This window comes from Pistacia vera, unplaced genomic scaffold, assembly GCF_008641045.1.
Source record: "Pistacia vera cultivar Batoury unplaced genomic scaffold, PisVer_v2 Contig94, whole genome shotgun sequence".
Lineage (NCBI taxonomy): Eukaryota > Viridiplantae > Streptophyta > Magnoliopsida > Sapindales > Anacardiaceae > Pistacia > Pistacia vera.
Window position 1 is genome coordinate 690052 of NW_022196823.1, and position 26263 is coordinate 716314.

Consider the following 26263-nt stretch of genomic DNA (forward strand, 5'->3'; position numbering starts at 1 on the left):
TATGGTTTAAAATGAAAGAAAAATAGAATTAGTTAAGCACATGTTTCAACAACTTCCAAATTGTGGTAGATACCAACAAAATATCACATTCAGTCAAATACAAAATTTGTTTGAAACTTTTAATTGTTTAAATTATAAAAAGAATTGGTTGATACGTGATTGTCCACTAAGAATCCCTCACCAACCTCCCTCAATTTAATCCAATTCTGTCATTTAGACAGCTCATTCTACTTAGAATAATACAAGGTTTTACAAAGAATTTGTATCTACATTGACTTAATGGAATCAATAATTTCTTTTATATCTACCACTTAATTGAATCTATACTTTGGTTAACACGTGATTCTATTATGTATGATTCATGAGATGATGCAACCTTTCATTCATAAATAATCAGTGAGTGTTGGTGGTGATGTTGATGTTGATGTTGATTTTTGGATGAACTCGTCAATAAATTTGTAATACAACGTGAAAACCATCTCAAATTGATTAAGGAATAGAAAACGTTCAGCTAACTAATCCCCCGAGACCTTGAAACTATCGGTCGGGTAAGAGCTTCAGTAGTCACCCATATTAGGTGTTGTTGGGGACTTGAACTCGAGAGACCGTTTAAATCTTCATCTTGTTTTTTTACTATCAAGGGGACTCGAACTTAAAATACCATATTAGGTCTTCCTTTGCTTTTTTACTATTTAGCCACCCAGCGATGGTTTATTGATATAAGCGTTGTTGGTCCATTTTCTTAACACCATAGGGGGTGTTTAGATCATATAATGTTTTACTATAGGGATATATTATATTAACGGAAATAAATATCACCTTAAAGATTACTAGGAATGTTTAGAAAATGTGTTTAGTTGATTCGAATAAATTGGTAAATAATATGTTTGGTTGAGAGAATAAATGGGTGGGTATATTGCATAGATTACTAAATTGCCCTCTTTTTTAAATATTAATATAATAATATTTTTTATTATCATTTTTTTTATCCCCCTACATTTGAAATTTTGCTAAAACACTCTAGCCACATAAAACTTTAATTTGTAGCAAAATCATTCCCACCCACCCCAAGCCACTGTCGACAGCTAGCCACCACCACCGACAGTTGACAGAATGGCACATGACTGGCCGTATATGGCTGATCGTGCATCGACAAAGTCGAAAATGGCCATGGATCACAAATCCATGGCCGGAAAACGGCCAGATCTATGGCCATTTCATGGCCAAAGATCTAGCCTTTTCACGGCCACATCTTTGGCCATGAAATGGCCATAGAAATGCTAGATCTGACCGTTTTCGACCATGGATTTGTGATCCATGGTTGGAAAAGGCCTTACCGGTGCACGACCAGCCAGATCCCGTCGGTCGTGCACCATTACGGCGACTGACGTCGACAACCAGCGGTGGTCAATCATGACCAACGATGGTCTTGGGTGGTTGAGGGTATTTTGTTAACTTTTAAACTTTTTTTGTGGCTGGGGTGCTTTAGCTAATTTCTCAAATGTAGAGGGGTTGGTAATTGTTATTTGGTAGACATTTGAAGGCAATTGTGTCCGAAATGGTTTTTAATTAAGGGCAAAATGGGTAGAAAAACCAGATTATCCCGGTAATGTTTTAATAACATCTCCTAATAAGGTAATAAGATTACTCTCTACATTACCAACAGTAAATACTATTTGCAATAAAAGATTACCATAATATTTTATTACTTGCAAACCAAATACCGAAATCTTGTAAAATAAACAAAGATTACTCTCATTATCTTATGTATTCCTGATCCAAATGGTCCCATAGGGGCAAATCTAACATATTGACAGAATTTATACTTCAAAAACCCTTCACAATGTTAAGAAAGTGAGTTAATAACATTAACATCAATCTAGGGCAAAGTGCAACAAACCCCAAACGTGAAGTAAGTTTTGGCACTAAACTTTGGTTCAAACCAGAGAAAATAAAGTTAGTTAAGTTCATGAATTCAACTTGTTGGTGGTGATAGATGACATTAGGTATTTTATAATGTTTAAAAAATGACTTTCCAGTCCATAGCGAAATTGAGGTCGGTATTGGCTACAAATCAAATGTCAAAGCTGGCTTAAACTTTTTTATTGTCTAAATTCTTGTGTAAATTATTAAAAACAGTTGGGTGATATGTGATTGTCCACTGACTATTTTCTCACCAACCTCTCTAATTTAATCCCCCAATCCCCAATGAGAACATTCTCTCATATTTAATGTCATTAGACGGCTCATTTGGAAAATATATATAACAACAAAAATCTTTTTTTATCACTGAGTAACTTCAGTTCCAGATGTAATTACTTTAGGGTGGTCACCGAGTGATTTCATAGGGTGCGTTTGGCTTATTATTTTTAACCATATTCTTAATCCTATTCTCCAAATATTGTTTGGCACATTATTCCAGAAATATTATTATATTTTTTTAATTACTTTTAGACTCTTTAAGTTTATTAATTTCACTAAATACATCCAAAAAAACTTTAAAAATTAACAAAAATACCCCCATCAACGCAGACTTGCTAGATTCCGGCAACCACCGTCGGTGGTAGTCGAAATCTATACGACGACCTACACCATGACCAGAAATGGCTGGTAGTTCACTGATCTGGCCGTCAACGATGGCCAAGGTTGACGGCCACATCTTGGCCATCATTGACCGAAAACGACGGCTATTTCCTTGGCTATCGCTATGGACTTCTTTGGCCTTTTTTGGCTGTCGACAGTCACTTTTGGCTGTGAATCTGGCCTTTTCAGGCCAGATTCGTGGTGGATGTAGCCGGAAAATGCCATAGTGAGGTGCTACGACACAGATCCGACCAGTCTGTGTCGTAACGCAACTTTCCAGCCAAATTCCGACGGTGGTGGCCGGAATCTGGCACTGCAGGTGGTGGGGGTATTTTTGTCATTTTATATATTGGGGTGTTTAATTAAATTAGCAAACCTAGGGATTTTTTTTTTATAAATTTTTAAATTTTACTTCGTAATACTCTCCTACTCAATTACCCAATATTATTCCTAAAATCTTATCCAAAATAATAAACCAAACACACCCATAGGTATTTTTAAGTGTATTATTAAAAAAGTCTTAAATTCGAATTATTCCTCAATTGTTAATAGGAGTAACCATTGAAGTTTTAACCCAACAATCTTAGAGTCTTAAGAGATAGTTAAGATGAGCATAAGTTATCCGGACACCTTCTATCATAAAAAAAAGAAAAAAAATGTTTTAAATGTTAAATGACAAAAAGGTAATTTGGTAAATATTTATTAACTTATAACAGTATAAGTTTTAATGGCTCACTAAATGGTAGATGAATTTTTGTTATTACATCAAATCTTAGAGAGATTGATGTCTTTTAACTTGCAAAAGAATATAATAGTTTCCGAAAGCTATTTATACACTTCAAATAAATCCAGAAGATATGTTTTGGATATAAAAACAGTTGCATGAAATATGAAGCAGAAAATATTTGTTCCATCTGAAACGATACATTAATGCTCCTTTGTAAGACAGAAATTATGAAGTGGCCCGTATAGTTATGATTCTCCCCTTTTATTTGACCATTTGAGGTGCTGTGGTACACTTTTTTTAATGCTACTATTAGTTATCCAATTAAGTGATAGCCAACAAGAAATGACACCAGAATTTAATGAATAATCAACCCTAGAGTTAAAACTACCCAAAATCCTATCTTTTGGTAAAAAAAAAAAAAAAATTTAACATAGTCTCCAAAGTTCTGAGCCTTTTATAAGGTAAAATAGTAAAAAGATGATCTAACACGATAACCCGAGTTTGAGTCCTTATAGTTACTAATAAAGATGATCACTAGAGTTTTTATTGTCTAGTAATTTTAGGATCACAGGAGATTAATTAAAGTACACGTAAATTGACTTGTATACAGTAGTCAAAGGAAGAAAAAAAATCCTTACCCTGTAACAGATTACCTTATCCCATTCCCTTGTCAGGATACATTTATTATAGAATAATGTTATAAGGAAAAGTTAAAGTCTTCCTGTTTAAATTATGTTCACCAAACTTGAGAAGGCCATTTCCAAATGGGCATCTTTTTCTTCTTCTTTTAATGGCCTAAACTTATAGTATAGGTTAACACTCGGCAATTGTGATACGTAATTCCTTGCTGTAAAATTTCCCATTGAATGGGCCCTCATTTTAATATGAAATTATACATTGAATAATATACCCATTTGAGGTTAAAAATCATTAAATAAAATACAAGATAAATTTAATAGCAAAAACATAATAATATATTACAGAACACAGTATAAGCATACAAATTTGGTTGATGGATTAAACTCTTTGTTTTCACTTGGCCGTCTCTCATTCTTACAAGACACAACTCAACTGTGTCTGTAGAATCTGAGGAAACGTGTGGCCAACGACATTCTGTTCACCTACTGGTTTTTTCTTTGTTTCTCTCTATATTTATATATAAATATTATTCTACATCTAACTCTTGACCCAGTTTCTCTAAATTTTTACTGAATTTGATCGTCACTGTACTGCACGCACCGTGAAATTTCTGTGGTGGGGTCCTTCGCCCCCCACCTAAACCATTGTCTCTTGACAATGTCATTCAGGTTTCACCAGAACTCTTCACCTTCACCAACCACTTAATTTGCCTAAAGCTATAAACTTTGCAGTCGCATTGTGCAATTGTTTGCAAAGTTTGCAACTTTTATGGCTTTAAAGGCCAATCCCATCTGGGTTTATGCTAAAACCCCACATTTTCATGTGGGTGTGCCGGATTTGGGGTCTAGGCCTCGTGTGTTTGCTTTGGATTTCAGGGGTTTAAACAAATGGGAATATTGTTGTGTTGGTGTTTCAGCTCAAACTCCTCAGAGAGCTATCTCTCCTGTTGAGGATGAGAAGCCTACTCATGGTGTGGAGTCCTCTGGGGCTATTCAGCGCTTGTCTGACATGGAGTTAACTGGTTTTCATAAGGATTTGAATCTTCTTCCTAGTAAGCCAACTACACCATAGTTCTTTGAATTAATGATTATTGTTATTGTTTTTTTGGGTTTTTGAGATTGTGGTTTGGTGAATGTAAAAGTTTGATATTGAATTTTTTTTTATTTTTTTTTTTTTTTCGGTGGCCAGTTTAGTATTGTTTGCACGGTTAATATTACTTTTATTTTTATTGTATTTTAGCTATGTGGAGAGACTGAGATTAATGCAAAACTTTGATAAGCTGTTGAGCAATGTAGATAGATTTTAGGCTTCCTTAATTTGCATTCTTCTAGCTGTAGGAAGACTCAATTTACTTAGTAAGCTTTTATCATGAATGAAATGTCTCCAGAAAAAGTCTGTATGTACAATGAATCCCAGTTGAGGTATCATGTTGTGATTGGTTGTTTAATTTGGAATTTATGGATGTTATATCCGAAAGCGCTCTTAGGTAATGATTCTGCAGCCACTTTCAGCTTGGAAGTGATCGAATTTGCATGAATTTTGTAAGAAGGGATTATTTTGATACATGATTAGTGTGAGGACTGATCTCGTGGTGATAGTAATTGAATCTCATCTTTCATGATGTGGAGTAAACAGAGCTAAATGTTATAAATGGAAGTGAAGATTCGATTTGTAATGGTTAGTTATAATATGTGCATATCTTTTTTGAGGACAAACCTACTATTAAAGTTCATTAATTGTTACTGATCTACTCTCAGTTTTTCTGAATTGTTATTTTATGGCCTTGTTAGAAATGATGTTCCATTAAACACACATGTATTATTTTCAGTGAGCACACTTAATTTCCCTCATCCCTTCTTTTTTCTTTTTTCCGTTGCAATTTCATGACTTGACTGTGTTAACAAATTGCAGAACCCTTGTCTGCAACTGAACTTTCTTCGCCTTCTTGTGATGGCTCAAAAGTGCGGGTTGCCTACCAGGTATATCAGTCTGTCATTCTTTGTTTTGCTAAGTATTATATCTTTCTGTAATTGTATTGGTTGTATTGCATTGCAGGGTATACCTGGTGCATATAGTGAGTCTGCCGCACGGAAAGCATACCCAAAATGTGAGACTGTCCCATGTGAGCAGTTTGAAGCTGCATTCAAGGTTTAATTATTTTCTTACACAATTTACTGTTATTAAATCATAATAGTATAGATGGTCACCTTTGTTCTGTTAATTCCATTTAACAGGCTGTTGAATTGTGGTTAGTGGATAAAGCAGTTCTTCCCATCGAAAATTCAGTTGGTGGTAGCATCCACCGCAATTATGACTTGCTTCTTCGGCATAGGTTGCACATAGTGGGGGAAGTACAGTTGGTAATTAACCATTGTCTTCTCGGGTTGCCTGGTGTAAGAAAGGAGGAGCTTATACGTGTCTTGAGCCATCCACAGGTTGGTCATTCTAATGTTTCACAGTATCTCATTGTCTTGTTAGTTCAAGAGAACATTGGTAGTTAATTGTATGTAGCTCTTTGTGCAAGACGTACTGATTATTTTATAGTAAAAAATATTAGCCTGTGGCAAAAACATCAGAACTAGGTCCAATTTGTCAACATTTTTAGTGATTATATAATGGACAAATAACTTATTGGGCCACTACTTGTATGCTAGACAAAGCATTCATTTTTAGGTGAGATAAAGTGAGGAGAACGGTTCTGAGGAATTAATGTAACCTACTATTTTGATCATTTCTGCCTTTGGGTTATATAGTAGCAATGCATACTAGTAGTAGTAATTGTTGTCAAAAAGGTGTTTTGTGGACTAGTTTAGCTCCTTGATTATTGGATCGTCAGGTTTGTTAAATTTGGAATTTGTTTGGCTGTGCTGCATAAATTATTTTCCAAAAATTTACTATTCAGATCTCAAGGATTTCTAGTCATCTGAATTAAATTACTACCTTCAGGCACTTGCTCAATGTGAGATGACACTAAGCAATTTAGGTATGGTCAGAGTAAGTACTGATGATACTGCTGGTGCTGCTCAGGTAATATATTTAAAGTCTTTATATCTTCTTTGTGGAGGCTGTTTATATTCCTAATAGTAAAGCCTCTGATACAGATTGTATCTTCAAGCGGTGAAAGAGACACTGGAGCAGTTGCAAGTGCTGAAGCTGCCCAAATCTATGGTCTTGACATTCTTTCTGAAAAGATCCAGGTAAGGCATTCCTTCTCTTTTTTATGTGCCTAGGTGTTGCGGATATGAAGAGTAACATTTCAATCTTGTTTCACATTGCCCTGATCAGGATGACGACGATAATATTACCCGTTTTCTGATACTAGCAAGAGAGCCTATAATTGCAGGAACTGACAGGCCCTATAAGGTACTGTTCTTTGTTAGTCATTTATATATTAGGTTACAGTCTTAAGCAAACAATTACTGATTTCCTTTTCCCCAGACAAGCATTGTTTTCACTCTAGAAGAAGGTCCTGGCATGCTGTTCAAAGCCTTGGCAGTGTTCGCCTTGAGGGACATTAATTTGACTAAGGTACTCAAATGTAAAAATGTAGTTCCAGTATTTAACCATTCTATCAAAGGGCTCTGATTATTACAGTTCTTTGGACCATTTTTCAGATAGAGAGCCGCCCACAGAGAAAGCGTCCACTAAGGATTGTTGATGATTCTAATAAAGGGAGTGCAAAGTGAGTGATTTACTTTATTGAATCCAGCATTTTTAACTGTGGAGTTATATATGTTTATAATCCTAAGGATCATTCATATATATATATATACCACCTACATTCAACATATATATATATATATATATATATATATATGTTGAATGTAGGTGGATTTGATGGGTGCAATGTGATAGAATAGTGCTGTAACTTATTAAGTGAAGAAAAAACTGTCCAGTTGCTATTCTAGCATTTAGCACCCACTTTTTGATTTTGTAATTTCGTTAAGACAATATGGTATGTTCGCAAAACATAATTTGCTTTGTTGAGATCCCTTCTGAACTTACTATATATATGTTTCATGCTGGTAAACACTTTGAGGGGATTGCTAGACATCAAATATCTTTTCTTGTTTTTTTGGGTGTTTTGGGGCATTCTAAATGACATTTTATGAGTCTATTAGTGTTTAATTGAGCAAAATTGTGATTGCATGACCCTTTTTTTTCCCTAAAAAGGTGAGTTAATAATTTGTTAATGTTTTTGTATTATTTGGAGTGGCGTACTTTTGATGTTTTTTTTGAAGGAATGTTTTAGTTTCATTAAATCAAGCAAATTGGAATATTCTTATTTCGTAAGACGATCAAAATATACTTCATTCTATTTCACATGCAATATTCTTAAGTTTCCTATAAGATTATCAATTTGATGCATTAGAAATGTTGATAAGTTAAACTTTTATTTCAACCATAACAGTACATCATCAGAGCCACAAAACGTTGACTCTTGAACTAAGCGTGATACAATTGTATTTGGTTCTAGTTTTTTTTTCATTTCTGGGAAACCAGAGGAAAATTACAATTGAAATTTCACCTTTTTTCTGTTCCAATTAATTTCTCAGTAACCAGATGATTTGATTTTTGGAAAATGATGGCATTTCTAAAACTTGGAAATATTATTTCTGCTGTGAGATTTCATGACAAATAAATAATTGGTCTCTAATGGCAGGTATTTTGACTACCTTTTCTACATTGACTTCGAAGCATCTATGGCTGAAGAGCGAGCCCAACTTGCATTGGGACATTTGCAGGTCAGTTTTCTAATACTTCATGACATGTGAAAAGTACTGCAGCCTCTTATGCTTTGACCTCTCATCCTCATTTTTTTTCCCAAATATTTTTTCATTTTGCGTCAGCGATTTATGAATCTATGGATTTTCATTGTTGATTTTTGCGTTCCACAACATTACTTGTGTGATTTATCCTAAATGTGTTCCAAGTCCATGATTACATTGCACTATAGAGCTATTGATCATTTGCATGTCCATATGCACACTCCTTTTTTTCTTTTCAAGTGTGTTTGTGTATTTTTTTTTTGTTTATACGTATTTCACTGCATGTATTTAGAGAGTACGACGGTTGTTTGGACCAATTCTAATAGATGTAATAATACAGCAGTTGAGATTTGAAGCTTTGTAAACTCTTGTGGTCTATTTGTCAATCCTATCGAAACTCTACGTTAGTTTCGAAACTAACGGGATCGCTATAGTCATTTTGCTTCAAACTAATCATAGAAATGATGGCCACATGCAATTTTATGAGCTTTTTGTACAATCAGTAAGTTAGTAGTATCAGCTTTTCTAGTTGGCCATCCAGTATGTGTAAGCAATAGTATATGTCGGAAAAGCTAGGTTTGAGAGAGCCCTACAAGGTTTCATGAATTTTTTTCCTATAGATGTTAATCTTCAAGTGGATAAATGATTAGAGATTGTCATATGCCATGAGTCTTGCAAGCGGCAATGAATATTTTTACTATGGTAAAGTGGTTTTGCGTTCGGTTGTTGACTGTTTTTTCGTTTCAGTTTGATTGGCTCATTGGCGTAAACTTGTGCGTTTTCGTTGTTCTTATATTTTATCTTAGTTTCTTACTTACCTCTATAAAACTGATACATTTTTGTCTTGATAACCAATTTACCCTGTTGAGAAATTTAACTTATCAAGGGTTTTTCTTTTTTCTTTTCTTAAAACAGGAATTTGCTCGATTTATTCGTGTTCTTGGTTGCTATCCAATGGATACAATTTTATAGATGATTCTATGAAAACCGTTCCTGACATCGGTTTTTTCCCATCTTGATTTTGGTGTGTGAAGATAAATAATTTAACGTCCATTGGTGTATACACACTTCTGACCCAGCTGAAGCCAGAGGTAGGAAACAGGGAAGAGGTTTTCTGTAAGATATAGTAAAAAGGTGGAAATTTTTCTTCAAGGGTTCATCGTTTTGTATATTTTTTTACTTCTTAATCAATTCTTTTCTTCCTCCCAATGGAGGTTGTGTTGGATAGTTATATTATATTGGTGAAACAAACCTTGTGATAAGGGGGGTACATTGTGGGGTCTAATTCGTATACTTTACTGCAATTATCAAGAATCTTGTGAATCTTATCACTTTTGGTGGTCCACAGACAACCAAATAAAACGAGTGAAGAAGATGAAGAGATTTGGATCCTGAAAAAGGTGAGGTCAGGTGAAGTAACCATCAAAGGTTTGACAATTTCTGTGGTGCATATAAATGTTGTTGTACTATTGAAGTTATACCTGCTACAGGTGAGTGAATAATCACTGTCCTCACAGCCTGTAATATGAATACTTTTAAAAACTTACCAACTGGAACTTGGTTCTTTTTTTCTTTTGTTTGTTATTAGTAAAATTTTACCAACTTGGATCTCCTTTTGAAAAGAATTCCTGCATATTAGTTTGTGTATGAGACACACTTTGGACTTGGGGGACCTGGGCAGTTCCTTTATAAAACTGCCCAGCCATGAAAGCAGCACAACCCGACACCCATACGTTGTATCAGACCATTATCAAGTCAACCTCCAAGGTCTCACCTCTCTGGATCAACAATACAATAAATAACGTCGATGATGCTCGATAGATTGATACATACAAATAAGTGTCCGACGTTTAAAGCAGCATATCATTATACAAATCACTCTAGCAACCATATTGAAACAGGCATGTTGGTCGCTTTCAACACTAGACCTAACTTATTCATACTAGTAATAATACTACTTGATGGTTTCCTGAAATCCTTCATACCTTACTTCAGTTCCTTCAGAAAATCTTCATTGTCAACCAGGACCTACGTATATAATTAAAACACAAACATGAGATTTTTCAACAAACCCAAAATGGGGGGAAAATACTATATTGATGCATGGAGGTCTAAGTTAATTCTCAAGATACAAACAAGTGCGTCCTAAATTAGTAGCGCCACAGATAACTTACCGTCTTCCAGCCATCTGGGTCCAGGAATGAGGTAATTTTGGTGTTGAGTCCAGGAATTGGTCCTGGTTGTCGGGTTATCTTTCCTCCAAGCTCTTGTGTGACCAGGTTGACAACCTCAGCACTTTTGTATACATCATCAGTACCAATAGCAATCTACAATGGATACCACAATCATTAAAAACAAGGTTCTCAAAATAAAGAAAAAGTGATTAAAGCTTCCACTGGACAAACTAACATTACCTGAGCATATGCATTTCCCTTGGTATACTCAGTCACACCATAATTGTAAGTTAATTCCAGAACAGTTGTCTCATATTCATCTGCATATCCAATCATAGCTAGGGTGTACTGTAATACAAATGCAGCCACAAAAAGAAACAAACTCCATAAGCTTTCTCCATTACCCATAACAATTACAGCTTTTTCAGATAGACAACAGAAAATATTCAAAAGAAGAGTCAATTTACCTTATACTCAGGCTTATCAACCGTCCGTAACAGCTTCATCCCCAAAGCCTGCATAGCCAGAAACCAAGAACAGAAAGAAAATTAAATGAGAGATCCTTTTTCTTCTTTCAACAAAGGAAACAAAATAAAGAAAGATTTGACACCTGCCACTAGGAACTGGATTTGATAAAAGGAAAAAGTCTTGACATGCTTCCATAGAACAAGATAATAATCCATATGTCACTACCTTCTGGACACCAGTTGACACTAGATAGTCATGGAATATTCTAAACAAAAATGTTTTTATAAATTGAACACAGATATATTCATTACACCATCTTTTTTCTAAGAACTTCAGTCTTTGAAGATGAATCTTCAACTTGAGTGGATGGTGATGATCCACAAGCCAAAGCTGGCACATTCTAGCCCAGACCCACAAAACCAGAGAAAATAAATGGTACAACTTGGGTAGCTTAACAACAGATGAAGAAACCTTGATAACTCAATTGTCTACAGATACTTTCAAGTTTATGTGTCACCAGTTTCAAATAAACATTGAAGATGTAAATGCTGATCTAAAATCACACCAGAGGCAATCATGACCTGTATCATCTACAGTCTTACGGATTAACAGGAAAAGAATCACGTTCTTTACGCCATTTGCTAAACTACCTCCTCTAATTCAACTCTCAAAAGTAAATTTTGCTAAGTAATTGCTGCAAGCCTTAACCAGAGGTAAAGCCTCCATAAGGAGAAATTTTTTTCAAAAGTAAAGATATATAAAGAATAGTTTGTAAAACTTTCAGTTTATCTAAAATTTTAGATCATATAATACACACACTCAAAACATGCTGATGAAAGCAGATTTAGACAGAAATAGAAACAGAAGAACCACTGGAGATATTTAAGCAAAAGATAAACCATACATTATATTACCTTTTCATAGAACTTAATGGAGCGATCTAGATCACCAACACGAAGCATTACTTGACAGAACGGTTCAGGAGTTGGACCCCTTTGGATGAGTTCAAAAATATAACCATCAGGATCCTTTATAAAGGCAATGTGAGTCGTTCCACCTTTAACTGGACCAGGCTCTCTAGTGATAGTGCCACCCTTGGCACGAATGTCTTCAACCATTTTGTAAACCTAAAGATCCATATATATAGTTGAATTTCAGTAATAAAACAAAATGTGCTAAAAAGTATCTAAAAAGATGAATGGCACATACATCTTGAGTAGCAATTCCGAAATGCCCAAAACCAGCTCCAATATCATATGATGATACACCATAATCTGCGGATCAATAACAAAGTAAATACTTACTAATGTGTAATTAAATTAAATTAAAAAAAAAAAAAAAAAAAAAAAATCATAATCATGTCTTAGAAGTAATATTTCAATGCACTTGCGGCACTAGAACTCATTACTACTGAGCTATACAAAGAATAATATGAGCACCGTACTGTAAGTTAACTCAACGACAAAGTTAGACTCTTCTGGGCCAAACCCAAGAAAGGCATTGGTGAATTTCTCATCTGGTATGTCTCTTTGCCTCAACAGCTTCATCCCTAAGCATTCAGTATAGAACCTGATAACAAAAGAATTAGAGAAACAAGAGAACATCCTAGCATCCAAAATTATTGACCATACCCAAATATCAATCCTATAAATGTTTTAAAGGCTTACTTGATGGTGCGATCAAGATCACCAACACGATACACAACATGAAGCATGCGTCGCTTATCTTTCTTTGGCCACTCCAACAGCTCAGCGTTAGGGGCAGCAGCCTCAGCCATTTTGAAATGAAATTATTCTAATTCCATTGACAACATTTGTTAGATGTAAACCACGAATTTATAACCACAATATTTTCTGCACTGGAATATCTAGTTAATACAAAAGCACTCATTTCCGATGAATACCAAAGGATGAAACAACTCTAAAACTTAGAATAGATGAATTAGAAACATAGATATAAAACAGCAAACCTAGAATATCCAACAAAGTGACTCGTCTCTATTATGCAAAAAAAAAAAATAATAATAATAATAAACTGTGAAGCACTGTTTTTCAGATTTATTTTATTTTCCACTTTCCAAAACGTGACATCATTTTTTACTTATGCATAAAATTATGAAATTTCTTAATTATTACTTTAAAAAAATAACAAGATTATCAAATTTTTGCTAGAAATTATGCTTTTGAACGCAATTAATATTTTCTTACCGCTAAAACTTGAAACTGCAATCTTTTGCTTCAGAAAAAGTTCTCAGTTTAACAGTAACCAAACACTAATATGTTCTTTTAAAAAAAATTACTATATAAACAAATGCGTTCTGAATTTCGATCCACCAACGTATAAATTCTGAACAGAATCAAATCAAACACGTAAAGATTTTAAACATAATGACAATAGCTTCAATTCACAAGGAAAATAGTCAACCTAAACAGAGTAATACAACGATTCACAGCTAAACATCATTCCTCATAATATCAACTCGGTCAAGTTTCAGCCACCTAAAACTCCGCAAATTAAACGCAAATCTTATCAATTCAAACATCATGACAAAAATTTTCTCTTTGCAAAAAAAAAATATATATATATATGAACAAATAATTTCCGATCCATCAAGATATAAAACTAGAATAAAATCAAATCAAACACGCAAAAAAATTCAAAAATGACGACAATAACTTCAAATTCACAAGGCAGTTAGTCAAGCTAAACAGATTAACACAGTGATACACATCTAGACACACATCATTTCTCATAATATCTACTCGACCGAGCGTCAGTTACCTAAAATTAAACGACAACCGCAAAAAACGCAAGACAAGACTCTGATTAGAGACGTACAGAACACAATCAAACGATCGCATCAAGAACACCAAAGATCAAAAGAGACGCCAGAGAGCTTACCGGAGAGAGCGAGACTTTGAAGTTCAGTGAAGTCTGAAGAGTGTGATGAAATGCTCGAGAACGATCTGTAACAATAGCGTATATTTATATTATCTTTTTCGGAGAGTTTGTTTAGAGTGGTTGTCTATTACTAATGGTTGAATGATTGAAGGAAGATCGACGGTAGAGATTTGTCTATGATTTTGTGAACGGTTCTTGATCGAGGGGATGAAGCCGATAATTTGAGCGGTAGTTGACCTGTTCGTGAGTCAGCCTACAACATACGATAAAATTACATCCACGTTGGCAGTATTATATTTAGCCATGTGTCTTTCATAAGATTTTTAATATTTCTTTTAGGATACGACGTAGTATTGTTCTTCTGTTACACAATTATGGAAATAAATTTAGACAATTCAATGTCCAATATTTGACATGATACAAGGAACCAAATATGCAATACAATGAATCACATCAAATCTTGCCCATAAATCCATTTTAACATAAAAGATATATTGTCTATATTAGTATCTCCCTCAATTTATGCAAATCATATCAACATTGGTTATACATTTACGTTTACAATAATACTAGTTTTACAAACATTTCCCACTAACACCTATCACTAACCTATGTGACAGTTCGCAATTGGTTTGGTCAGACGAGACCATTTGTTAGGTAGACGGGACTCATACGAGTTGACCAATCGCAAGTTGACACATTGCATTTGTGAGAGAAAGTTAGTAAGAAGTGTTTGTATAGTACTCTTACATTTAAGTACATCAACGTATAATTAATGTGACACTAATACATCATCAATCATATCATTTAGAATATATACAACATTATGATCATTTTATCCCTTCAAATTCACACTAAGTTGTTTAAATCGCTGTTTTGAAACCCGGACCAGGAACCGACAGTCGACTAGCATACTTTAAAATTACCTCCATGTTGGCATTATCATATTTAGCCATGTGTTTCACAAGCTTGTAATTAATAAATTATAGATACGATGTAGTATTGATCTTCTAATAATAGTGATTGAGTGAGTGAAAATATCCTATTAACATGCATGATTTTATAGTTGTAAACGTTACAGGGAATATATAAAATAACCGGGATGTCTGGATAAGCCACAAATGAAGTAGATAACCTTAAGATGATTCGAACTCAAGAAGTCAATGAGTAACACAAATTTTTTTGACCGTCAAGCCAACTCGTATAGGACACGTACAAATCTAAGAGGGAGACAGTGAAGGACGAGTGGACAGGAGGAGGAGGAAGCTCTCACTTTTGCGGACAGTTTGATTGCTAGTGCTTGGAGTTAATGATGAAAACATGGCAACTTTGAATCATTTTACTAACCCTTTTTATTCGGAGGTGGTGGACGGCGTGAGGAATTGCTTTCAACTTTATTATAAGCAAAGCATACTATTCATTATATTTCCCTTTTCATGATTCTGTTTTTGTCCACGTTAAAACGACTATTAATCTGAAACAGGGTAAGTACATATTTAATGTTTAAAATCCATTAGATATGACTTGGTGTTATGAAATAAGGTAATATTTTTTTTTTTTTTTTTTTTTGTGAAATATTTTTTTTTTTTTTTTTTGAAATAATAATGTCACAATGTAAAATGATAAACTAAATCAGTATTTATGTTGCGAACATCCCGATTTTCTTAAAATCCATACCTTAATTCTGCTAATAATCATGCATATATGGTAAACTTGGATGTTCAAGATTTTTGTCATTTTAATCAGTTAAAGTTGATTAAATGGGCCGAATCTAACGGAAATACACAATTGAAGCCCAAACTCTTGGGTAACTTCACATGGATCGCAGTCAACAAAAGACCTAAACATAAATCATGGCAATACGAATAGCCTAATAATTAAGAAAAAGTTGGCAGTATAAATTATAAACTACAATCAAGTCTTTTTTAGTTTAGTCTTTTAATTGAGTTCGAGTTCGAACTATAACTTTTAAATTATTTATGACTCCTATTATTTTAAAAAACTATCAACTTAACCATCAAACTCAAAAATAATCACGAATATTTCGAGTTGAGTTCTACTATGATTGAACTTGACTTGAATAACTACTCGAACCAATGTTTTAAAACCCGAATCAGAAGATGACTTGATCAAGTGACCAATTTTCGGTCTACACGGTCCAACCGGTCTGATCGACGGGTTAGACCAGTTATCTTATCAAATATTATATTTTAATATTTATTTCCTATCCTGCCAATATGCCATTTCATCTTTCCCCTTCTTCTTTTCTCCTTCATTTTTTTATCACTCTCTTTCGTTCCGTCCTTTCTTTCTTCTTTACATTATACGTTTTCAAAATGTCACCTCATCTTCTCTTTCTTCTTCTCACCCGTCACCTCATCTTTCCTTTCTTCTTCTTTACTTCCATCTTTTTTTTTCCCTGTCTTTCTCGCCGTCTCTTCTCTTTCTTCTTAACTTCATTCATGTTCTCTTCTCTTTTCTCACCTCCTCTTCTCTTTTATTCTTCTGCATCTTTTGAAGACTTGAAGGCTGAAAGCTGAAGCTTGAAGGAGATCGCGAATGGAGGACTAGACTAGAGCCTGAAGAGGTTGATTGAAGAGGAGGAGATCGCGATGATGAAGAGGACTTGAAGAGTGAAGACTTGAAGGTTGAACCGCTTAAGCTGAAGCTTGAAGGAGATCCGAGATGGCGAATGGAGGAGGACTAGACTAGAGATCGCGAATGGCAAAGTAGCAAACCAAAAAAAAAAAAAAAAAAAAAGCAAACCAAAATGAAAAAGGCAAAAGCAAAAAGCAAAAAGCAAAATTTTAAAAGTGGCAGAGAGCCCGCAAAAGCAAATTGAAATGTATTAAAAAATTTGGGGGGTTTTGATTTTGTGTTTGTGGTTTTAATTTTTTTCATATTTTTAAGCAGCAGACCGGATTGGACCAGATTTTTTTGGGTGTGTTTGGTTTATTATTTTGGATAAGATTTTGGGAATAGTATTGGATAATTGAATATAGGAGTATTACGAGGTAAAATTTAAAAATTTATAAAATAACCTCCTAAGTTTGCTAATTTAATAAAAACCCAACATGTAAAATGATAAAAATACTACCACCACCTACAGTGTCAGATTCTGGCCATCACCATCGAAATCTGGCTGGAAAATCGCATTACGACACAGACCGGTCAGATCTGTGTCATAACGCGTCGTTATGGCCTTTTTCGACCAGATCCACCACGGATCTGATCGGAAAAGGCCAGATCTAAGGCCTGCCGTGGTCGTCGACGGTCAAAAAAGGCCAAAACGATGACCATGCCATCAGCGACGGCCAAAGATATGGTCGTCGTTTTCGGTCAATGATAGCCAAGATTTGGCAGTCGTTGAGGTCTTTGGCCGTCGTTCACGGTCAGATCGGTGAACTTCCGGCCATTTATGGTCGTCAGGTAGGCCGTTATACAGATTCTGGCTACCACCGACGGTGGTTGCCGGAATCTGGCAAGTATGCGTCGTGGGGGTGTTTTTGATAATTTTTAAACTTTTTTTCAGGGTGTATTTGATGAAATTAATAACCTTATGGGGTCTAAAAGTAATAAAAAAATAGGGTAATATTTCTAGAATAATGTGCCAAACATTATTTGGAGAATAGGATTGGGAATAGGGATAAAAATAATAAGCTAAACATGGCCTTTGTTATACTGGTTGGACCATCGGTTTGTTACAGTAAGATGATCCAACCACGGTTTCAAACGGTCTGATGTAAAAATCTGGGTTTTTACTCTTTTTAAATCGAAAATATAAGCGAAACCCGATCAGACCGGTTCAACCATCTGATCCGGTCTGGGTTTTAGAACATTGACTCGAACTACTTGAACTCGAACTCGACTCAACTAATGCTGAGTCGAGTTCGAGCTAACATCGAGCCATGAGCAACTCTGCTCGATTTTTACCCCTACAATTAGGGATGTACCAGTCTTTAATTGAACATTGGAAGACCATTTTGAACTTCCAAATGTACTACATTGAATATAATATAACAAGTCAGGTCAGAGAAATGTGGGACTAAGAACAAAATGCATAGATTGGTTAGCGTAACTAAACAACAATTTAGGATTCCATGAAAAACAAAGGCGACAGTAAGGAATTGAATAAAGATATCTTAACAAATATTTCTCATAAACTTCTCTTACTAATGTTAACATGACAGTTTGTATTTAGTGAAATGAGACTTATTATTGGACATGAGATTATTACGAACTAATCAATTATAAAATGATATGTCATATTTACGAGAGAAAATTAGTAAAAAATGTTTAGGAGTGTAATGAATTGTTTTCAGACAAGTTCAAGGAATTTCCTAACATGTTGACGAAGTTGCAATAATGTTTTGCTATCAATGAATTGACATGAAATATGGCGAGTAAGCACCAAGTTGGTTTGATTTATACTAATAAACTAACAAACACCATTAATTGTATTGGTGGAAGTCTTCGTCAAGCCCCTTAACCCAATATTTATCCGATAATGGCACCTTGTACTATGCATGGTAATTGGTATTTCTCAATCTCCCTTCTTCTGTAAGTTGTTTCTCCCTTCTTCTAAAAGTTGTTTGTTTTATTTAACTCCTGATCTTCCTTCCTCTCTCACAAAACACAAAACAGAAACACTAATTTTGAAAATATGGCTTTGGCTGCTGCTTCTTCTTCTAAAGTTATCTCTGGATCAGGCTTTCCTCTCTCAAGTTCGTCAAGTGAAATCAAAGGTAAAATTATGTTCGTTTCTGTTTTTGTTCTTTTTTGTTGTAGTTGTTTTTTGGAAACAGAAATGGAGAGTTTTGTTTTGTAGTTTGATAGTGTTTGTTTAGTGTTTACCTTTATGCACTTGGGTTTAATCGATTTCTTGTTTCCGGGTAAGTGTATATTAGGAGAATTTAGCAAGTAAAGATAGTAGTTTGGCGTTTCATTTTTTTTTTTTTTTTTCTTCAATGGAGTTTGACTGAAGGATGTGATCTTGTGTGCTGTCAATCCTATTTTTGAAAAGAAATAGAACCGATTATCACCCTGACTGTTTCAGTTAATGGGTAAGATGAACATTACTTTACTAAAACATCATGGTGCAACTGGCAATTGCAAGAATTGCCAGAAGGTTTGTGTTTCCATGTGAGGTATGAGAAAGCATTTTAAAGAAAAGAATTAGTGGCTTTTAGCAATTTCGATTCCAAATATTCTAGTATTCTATATGTAATGGTACTGATGAATGATACAGAATGATATGCCTTTTATGGTTCGTTATTATTATACATGTATAAAGTTCTTTATATTTTTGGCTGAGGACTCTAATTCAGGGGCAGTTATGAGGTCATTGAAGATTTTGAGTTATAATGTTTGGTTCCGAGAAGACCTGGAGATGCATAAGAGGATGAAAGCAATTGGTGATCTAATTCAACTACATTCTCCAGATCTCATTTGTTTTCAGGTTATTGGCATTTTATCTTCCTTATTTGTCAATGAACATAATCTATTGTTTATCTTCTTACAAGTGGTATGAAAATTGGTCTGTAGGAGGTTACTTATGATATATATGAGGTACTTCGCCAATCCAGCTGGTGGAAGGTATATCAATGCTCGGTTTCAATTGAGATGGCGGAGTCAAGGTCATACTTTTGCTTGCAGGTAAGCTTTTGTTCATTATCTTGGTACTGCACCTAAGGTCCTCAATTAGACATATTTAAAAAATGAATCACACGTTTTTGATCAACATTGACAGTGTGACATTTGCTTGCATATCGAAGATATTATAACTACATTGTGGATATTGATATATGTCCATGAACTGTTTTGGCAACAGGCATGCACATTATACTTTTTCTATGATCTAGCTTTAAGTACCTCCGATGAGAGTTCTTATTTGTATTGTATGTTTCTATAATTTGAACGAAAGCTTTGCTGAGTTGGAAAAAATTTGATCTTTTGAGGGACTGAGATCTATTTTTGATACTCAACTGGTTAGTATATGATATGCAGTTAAGCAAATTGCAAGTGAAAGCCTTCAGCTGTAAACCCTTCAGGAATTCAATTATGGGGAGAGAACTTTGCATTGCTGAGGTTAAAGTTCAAGACGAGAAGTCTTTGGTTGTTGCCACTAGCCATCTCGAGAGTCCCTGCCCGCGCCCTCCTACGTGGGATCAGATGTTTAGTAAAGAACGTGTGGAGCAGGCAAGGGAGGCTATCAACCTTCTGGAGAAGAATCAAAATGTGATCTTTTGTGGTGATATGAACTGGGATGACAAGCTGGATGGTCGATTTCCTTTCCCTGAGGGATGGGTTGATGCCTGGACAGAGTTAAGGCCGGGGGAGAATGGGTGGACGTATGATACTAAGTCCAACCAGATGTTGTCTGGTAACTACCCATTGCAGAAGCGGCTAGATCGATTTATTTGCAATTTGCATGATTTTAAGATTAGTAGAATTGACATGATTGGAATGGAGGCAATACCAGGTCTATCATATTGCAAAGAGAAGAAAGTGAAGAAAGAGATAAAGAAGTTGGAGCTTCCTGTTTTGCCTAGTGATCATTATGGCTTGCTTTTAACAATCACTTGTCAGTAATGTTGGTTATGATAATGGTTGAATGGAAGACTGATGAAGTAGTGGTCATTTTCTGGGCAGTGTTTGTATGCATATATGATATGCAATTTCGTAAATGATGTGCAACATGTTATGTTTCATATTTTGGTGAAGTTTTGTGGATCATGAAGGCAATGTTTAGATATGAAATGCTAAGAGTACTTGTTATCATGAAGATCAATTTTATGGATTTTCCAGAAGCCTTGTTCTATCATCACTCCATCAATAGTTTTCATAATACATAAATAATCAATTTCTTATTATTTTATGAAAGTAAAAATAAATTAAATTAAAAATTTCGGATTTATCAGATTATAGCCTGGAATTATTTATATATGAAAGAAACATATAGTCAGTACCAAATTCGCTAAATGCAATCTTACTTCTTGCATCTGGTTATAAAACATTCTTTAATAGACCTTTTTTATCTAAGTCCATTATGTTGAAGAAATTTGAATTTGAATTTTGCATTTCCAAAAAATATTTTTGAGTAGTAAAAGCATCTTCAACACTATGTTGTAGTCTTTTAAATTTTTCGGTATAGTTTTTATAATCTTTCTATAAGAAATGCAAATTCTTGGGACCACCTGTTTCTACTACGAAGGAATTGAAATTTTTTTCAGGCCTACTCCCAACTTTATCTTTCACTTCGAGTTTTCTTTTGACGTACAATTTTATTAGTCCATTGGTCTTGAAAAATCTAGTTTTGTTAGGACTACTGAGTTTATGTTTATAATCAAGGGCAACTGAACATATTTGCCAAATTCCATCATAACATAAAGTTGCACCAATCTGAGCCTTACAATCAATTTTGGTCACTGGATGCATTTTAAGGTCATTTCTGGAGATACATGTCGACTTCCCACTACAAGCACAAGACAGTCGCGTATTTCAACTTTCCATCGTCTCTTTTATTTGAAGATCTTATAATAGCTTCAAAACTCATTTTATTGCCATAGCTTCTGTAGTATTCGACAAGTCGATCAAATGAATCAAAAATTCATTCCAGGCTTAAGCTCTCATTCCTCTTATGCATTTCTTGTATCTTCTATTTCTGCAGAAGTCTTGTGTGGTTATTTTGAAACCCATTTTTTCTCTTCGCATTATCCCCATGATGAAATTAAGACTTATGAAACCTACACAAATTACATTGTCATTGTTCAATTACAAATAACAAGTTGAAATCTTATGCCAACAGAAATCATAGACTAAGAAATGAAAAAGGTAAAAGCACTCACCCCCGTGACTGCTCTCTTTTTGGATTTCTTACATAAATTTTTCCTGAACGATTTTTCCAATTGGTATTTGAAGCATTACCCTGACCATTTCTAATAGAATTCCCTTGCAACAATTAGAATGGACATAAGTTAATTAACAGTCACTGCACCTCAACTGACAATGTGTGCACAAAAACGATTCCAAAAATCTGCACCTCAATTGACAACGGCGAAGAGCCACAGCAGAGGTAATGGCAAAATTTTGGAGAATCTACGCGGTCACTCTGTTCACTTATTTCTTTTGGTTCCTCCGTTGGATTTTAGAAGCTTTCAAACGATAGGGTCGGACGCTCTCAATCTCACCCCTCTCATCGACCCCTTCGTTAACCAAAATTGCTGCCAATTGTTCTAAATTTGCATCCTTGATTTGAATATGAGCCTCAACACAACTTATGATCTGACTATTGCTCAGCTTCGCATTAGTTTTTCCAATTATGAGGATCTTTTTTGCATATTGTCACTTTATTTGAGCCTGACCCATCTCTAATTTGGGCTACACATTGCCAAATGATGGCATTTAAGGTCTCAAAAATTGGGATTTTGCCTGAAATTTTGGACTGTAAATGAGATACTTGGATGGGTGTTAAATGGAAGGAAAATGAATCCATTTTGCAGTTATTGGGAGTCACCCAGTGGAAGGAAAATGGATTCGGCCGCAGCTTAGGCCCAATGACATTCCTCCACATTTGAACCAAGTAATCTGCATGCCAAGACAAAAATAACATGTAGAATCTATTATTTATTAACTTAAATTATTGATACAAATTAGATCTATAATAATTCAATGGTTTAATAATTAATGAGGTGGCAATAAAAATAACAAAACCACTTCAAACTTAAAATTCTTCGAGAGCCATGGAGTGGAGCTGACAAGAGAACAGAATGATGGAGAAGAAAACTGAGGCTCGTTTGGTTCACATTTTTACGTTTTTAGGAAAAGTTTTTGAAAAAAGTTGAATTGGGTGGATATTACGATGTAATATTTATAAATTAATAAAATACCCCATATGTTTATTTTTTTTATAAAACACCCCTATAATAAAACATTAAAAGTTAACAAAAACACCGCCAACTCACCTATCAAATACAGACAGCCGACCACCACCGCTAGAGGATGGCCGGAGTCACCGTATCAGCGCATGACCGGCTGGATCTTACCGGTCGTGCACTGATATGGCCTTTGTCGGCCAGATTCATGGTGGATTTGGCCAATAAAGGCCAGATCTGGCCGCATTTGCTCGTCAACGACGGCCAAAGATATGGCCGTCGTTGATGGTCAACGAAGACCATATGTTGGCCATCGTTGACGTCTGGTTAGGCCAAAGATCTTGCCGTCAATGGCCAGATCTTTAGCTTTATATCTGGCATTTTCCGACCAGATCCACGGTGGATCTGGCCGGAAAAGGCTAGATCGGCGCACTACCGGCAAGATCCAGCCGGTAGTGTGCCATCCTACTAAATTCCGGCCAACTTCTGACAGTGGTGGCCGGAATCTGGTATAATGTGGGTTTAAGGGTGTTTTTGCAATTTTTAAAAAAAATATTTAGGGGTATTTAATTAAATTAACAAATTTAAGGGGTTTAAAAAAAGTTGAATAATATTGGATAATATTGTGAGTTTTTGGATATTTTATTGTTTAACTTAGCCTGAAAATTTTGAATTTTGAAATAATAAAGTAAATAAAGAAACGAAGAAGAAGAAATAGAAAATTAGAATAAAATAATTAATTTTTCATTGATGACATGGCAACTAATGTGGAATTGTCACATCAACTGCCACGTCACTTTGTACAATCCTCTTTGTATTTGTATTTGTAAGACTAGTATTATTGTTCTATCAGGCTCCGTTTAGTTCATTATTTGGTAGCTTTTAGAATAATCTTTTGAAAAAAGTTAAATTAGGTGGATATTACGATGTAGAATTTTTAAAATTAACATAAATACCCCCTATGTTTATTTATTTACTAAACACCTCTATATTAAAATATTCAAAATTAACAGAAACACACGCAATCCATTTATAAATACAGATAGTCAGTCACCACCACCAAAGGGTGGTCGGAGTTGCCGTAACGGCGTATGACCGGCTCATCTTGCCGGTCGTGCGCCGATATGACCTTTTCCGGCTAGATTTGCTTGATAGCCAGATCTGGCCGCATTTGATCGTCAACGACGGCCAAAGATATGGTCGTCATTGACGATTGTCTACGGCCAAAGATCTGGTTGTTGACGGCCAGATCTTTGGCTATAGATTTGGCCTTTTCTAGCCAGATCCAACGTGGATCTGGCCGGAAAAGGCTAGATCGACGCACTACCGGCCAGATTCAGTTGGTAGTGCGTCATTACACCAGTTCCGGCCAGCTTCCAGTAGTGGTCCCCGAAATCTGATAAATTTGGGTTGCTGGGGTGTTTTTGTCAATTTAAAAAAAAAATTAGGGGTTGTTTGGTTAAATTAACAAATTTAGGGGGTTTAAAGGAAATTGAATAATTTAGAATTATATTTTGAAAATAGGTGAACCAAAGTTAACTTTTTTGGGAAAACTAGTATTCCAATATGTGAACCAAACGAAGCTTCAATCTTTCAAAAAACTTTTTTCTTCTTAACCTTGATAAGATCTAAATAGTTTTTTTTTTCCCTAGCAAGACCTTACTCAAACCTAGATTGCAAGCCAATAAAAGCTAACACCTCCACTACAAGGGGTGTTGTAGCAAAAAAAAAAAAAAAATTTGATGCTTGCCCAATTAACAACATACCCTTGTAGATGTTTTTTATTCGCTTAGACCTAAACCCAACTCTTTTGAGTCCACTTTTGTCGGGGTCAACTACGGATATAAAAAAAAACCTCCCAAATTGTCATCTTTAATTGAACATTGGAAGACCATTTTGAGCTCTCAAATGTTGTACATTGAATATAATATAACAAGTTGAACATGGTAAGATTATTTAATAAATGTGAAAGTACTATTAACGAATATATTTACCAAAAAAGAGAGCAAAAATATAATGAAATAGAAAAAGTGGGCGGCTATGGAGAAACATAGGGAAACCATAAAATAATAATGATAATGACCTTGAAAAGGGGTTACTTTTGGTCATAACTGGCAACACACCTTGCTTGAATATGGACACAATTGGTTATTTGGTTCATATAATGGTTGAACCGTGGTCCCTTGTCCACTGACCTGCCTTTTAAAGAACGTTTAAAACTTTAAATTATTCGCTTAATACATCCCTTTTGAGCTCGAAAGGTCATAATCAAATTGTTAATTATATTGGATTAATTGTAACCACACCCACCTTCCCACCTTCCTGCAATGATTCCCTCCCACTTTTATAGACTAAAGATTCTATCTGTCACTTGTAATTTTATTGGTCGCTTTTTCTTAATCTTTTTTTTTTTCAAATCAAGGTGTTTGGGTAGTTTACATATGGTCCGTTAATTCTCAAGAGAGACTAGCATATAGGAATAGGTGCGAGGCAGGACGGGGAGGGTCGAGACCTTAAGCCCCGAACTTAAACTCGTCTCCTACACCCACCCTCGCACCCAACTTGCCCCCGGGTCAGGTTGGGCTTGATGGGGATGCCCGCAGCCANGCAATTAGCATTCTTTTCAAAAATTATGAAGCGCATGAACATGAATTTCTTCTGTCAACATTTTTTTCCCTAGACATGGCATAATTTTTGTTAGCTGACATTCAAAGAACGATGAAAATTCTTCTCAAAATCATTTGTTTTCTTTTTGCCATGGGAACAACTCGTATGCTCCAGCTCTACCTCTGCTCTTCTAGGTACATTGATTTGACAGAGAGGATGGGACCTGGATGAATATCAGTATATATTGAGTCAATCCCAGCTCGAGGATATTATTTTCTTTGTATAAAAAAATAGTTGCATCAGAGTCAAGATTCCATTAATGGCTTCTAATTTTAGCGGGTGTTTCCAAAACAAACAGAATCTTGACCACAGTTGACAATTAACGCAGGGTGGTTAAAATCTTTTTCATTATAATTCCCCAAGCAAAGTTTCAAAGGCCGCCATTGTACTTAGCTTCACAAATTCATCAACCTGTTTCTAAACAAACTCTTTTAACAATTTCATACCTCTTCATTTCCTTCA

The 26263-nt window shown here is 35.1% G+C and overlaps 3 protein-coding genes across 3 annotated transcripts; 2 read left to right on the plus strand and 1 right to left on the minus strand.

The window, feature by feature from the left end:
* Positions 1–4351: 4351 nt before the first annotated feature.
* Positions 4352–10331, plus strand: LOC116120521 (arogenate dehydratase/prephenate dehydratase 1, chloroplastic). Its single transcript, XM_031406470.1, has 11 exons — positions 4352–5000; positions 5861–5928; positions 6005–6097; positions 6184–6384; positions 6896–6990; positions 7065–7146; positions 7235–7312; positions 7388–7477; positions 7564–7631; positions 8613–8694; positions 9634–10331. The coding sequence occupies exons 1-11, from the start codon at positions 4718–4720 to the stop codon at positions 9688–9690; spliced, it is 1197 nt and encodes a 398-aa protein (XP_031262330.1). The 5' UTR covers positions 4352–4717; the 3' UTR covers positions 9691–10331.
* A 166-nt stretch (positions 10332–10497) lies between these two features.
* On the minus strand, positions 10498–14406 carry LOC116120520 (lactoylglutathione lyase GLX1-like). Its single transcript, XM_031406469.1, has 9 exons — positions 14262–14406; positions 13028–13154; positions 12805–12929; positions 12570–12634; positions 12275–12487; positions 11360–11407; positions 11133–11240; positions 10893–11045; positions 10498–10746 (listed from the first exon to the last, which is right to left on the minus strand). The coding sequence occupies exons 2-9, from the start codon at positions 13135–13137 to the stop codon at positions 10705–10707; spliced, it is 864 nt and encodes a 287-aa protein (XP_031262329.1). The 5' UTR covers positions 13138–13154; positions 14262–14406; the 3' UTR covers positions 10498–10704.
* Positions 14407–18753: 4347 nt separating this feature from the next.
* LOC116120588 lies at positions 18754–21058 on the plus strand. The gene is made up of 5 exons (XM_031406542.1): positions 18754–18821; positions 18906–19006; positions 19589–19719; positions 19806–19916; positions 20268–21058. Exons 1-5 carry the CDS (start codon positions 18769–18771, stop codon positions 20850–20852), a joined length of 981 nt encoding a protein of 326 aa, XP_031262402.1. The 5' UTR covers positions 18754–18768; the 3' UTR covers positions 20853–21058.
* The last annotated feature ends 5205 nt before the right edge of the window (positions 21059–26263 follow it).

What these genes read in the sequence shown, in the direction of transcription:
- LOC116120588 (XM_031406542.1), top strand. Translation starts at nt 18,769, where the DNA reads ATGGCACCTTGTACTATGCATGGTAATTGGTATTTCTCAATCTCCCTT. An exon ending in TTCTCAATCTCCCTTCTTCT is followed by an intron (nt 18,822 to 18,905) that starts GTAAGTTGTTTC and finishes AACACAAAACAG; the next exon opens with AAACACTAATTTTGAAAATA. An exon ending in GGTCATACTTTTGCTTGCAG is followed by an intron (nt 19,917 to 20,267) that starts GTAAGCTTTTGT and finishes TATGATATGCAG; the next exon opens with TTAAGCAAATTGCAAGTGAA.
- LOC116120521 (XM_031406470.1), top strand. Translation starts at nt 4,718, where the DNA reads ATGGCTTTAAAGGCCAATCCCATCTGGGTTTATGCTAAAACCCCACAT. An exon ending in GAACTGACAGGCCCTATAAG is followed by an intron (nt 7,313 to 7,387) that starts GTACTGTTCTTT and finishes CCTTTTCCCCAG; the next exon opens with ACAAGCATTGTTTTCACTCT. An exon ending in GGGACATTAATTTGACTAAG is followed by an intron (nt 7,478 to 7,563) that starts GTACTCAAATGT and finishes ACCATTTTTCAG; the next exon opens with ATAGAGAGCCGCCCACAGAG.
- LOC116120520 (XM_031406469.1), bottom strand. Translation starts at nt 13,137, where the DNA reads ATGGCTGAGGCTGCTGCCCCTAACGCTGAGCTGTTGGAGTGGCCAAAG. An exon ending in TGTCGTTGAGTTAACTTACA is followed by an intron (nt 12,635 to 12,804) that starts GTACGGTGCTCA and finishes ATTGATCCGCAG; the next exon opens with ATTATGGTGTATCATCATAT. An exon ending in TTGATAAGCCTGAGTATAAG is followed by an intron (nt 11,241 to 11,359) that starts GTAAATTGACTC and finishes TTTGTATTACAG; the next exon opens with TACACCCTAGCTATGATTGG.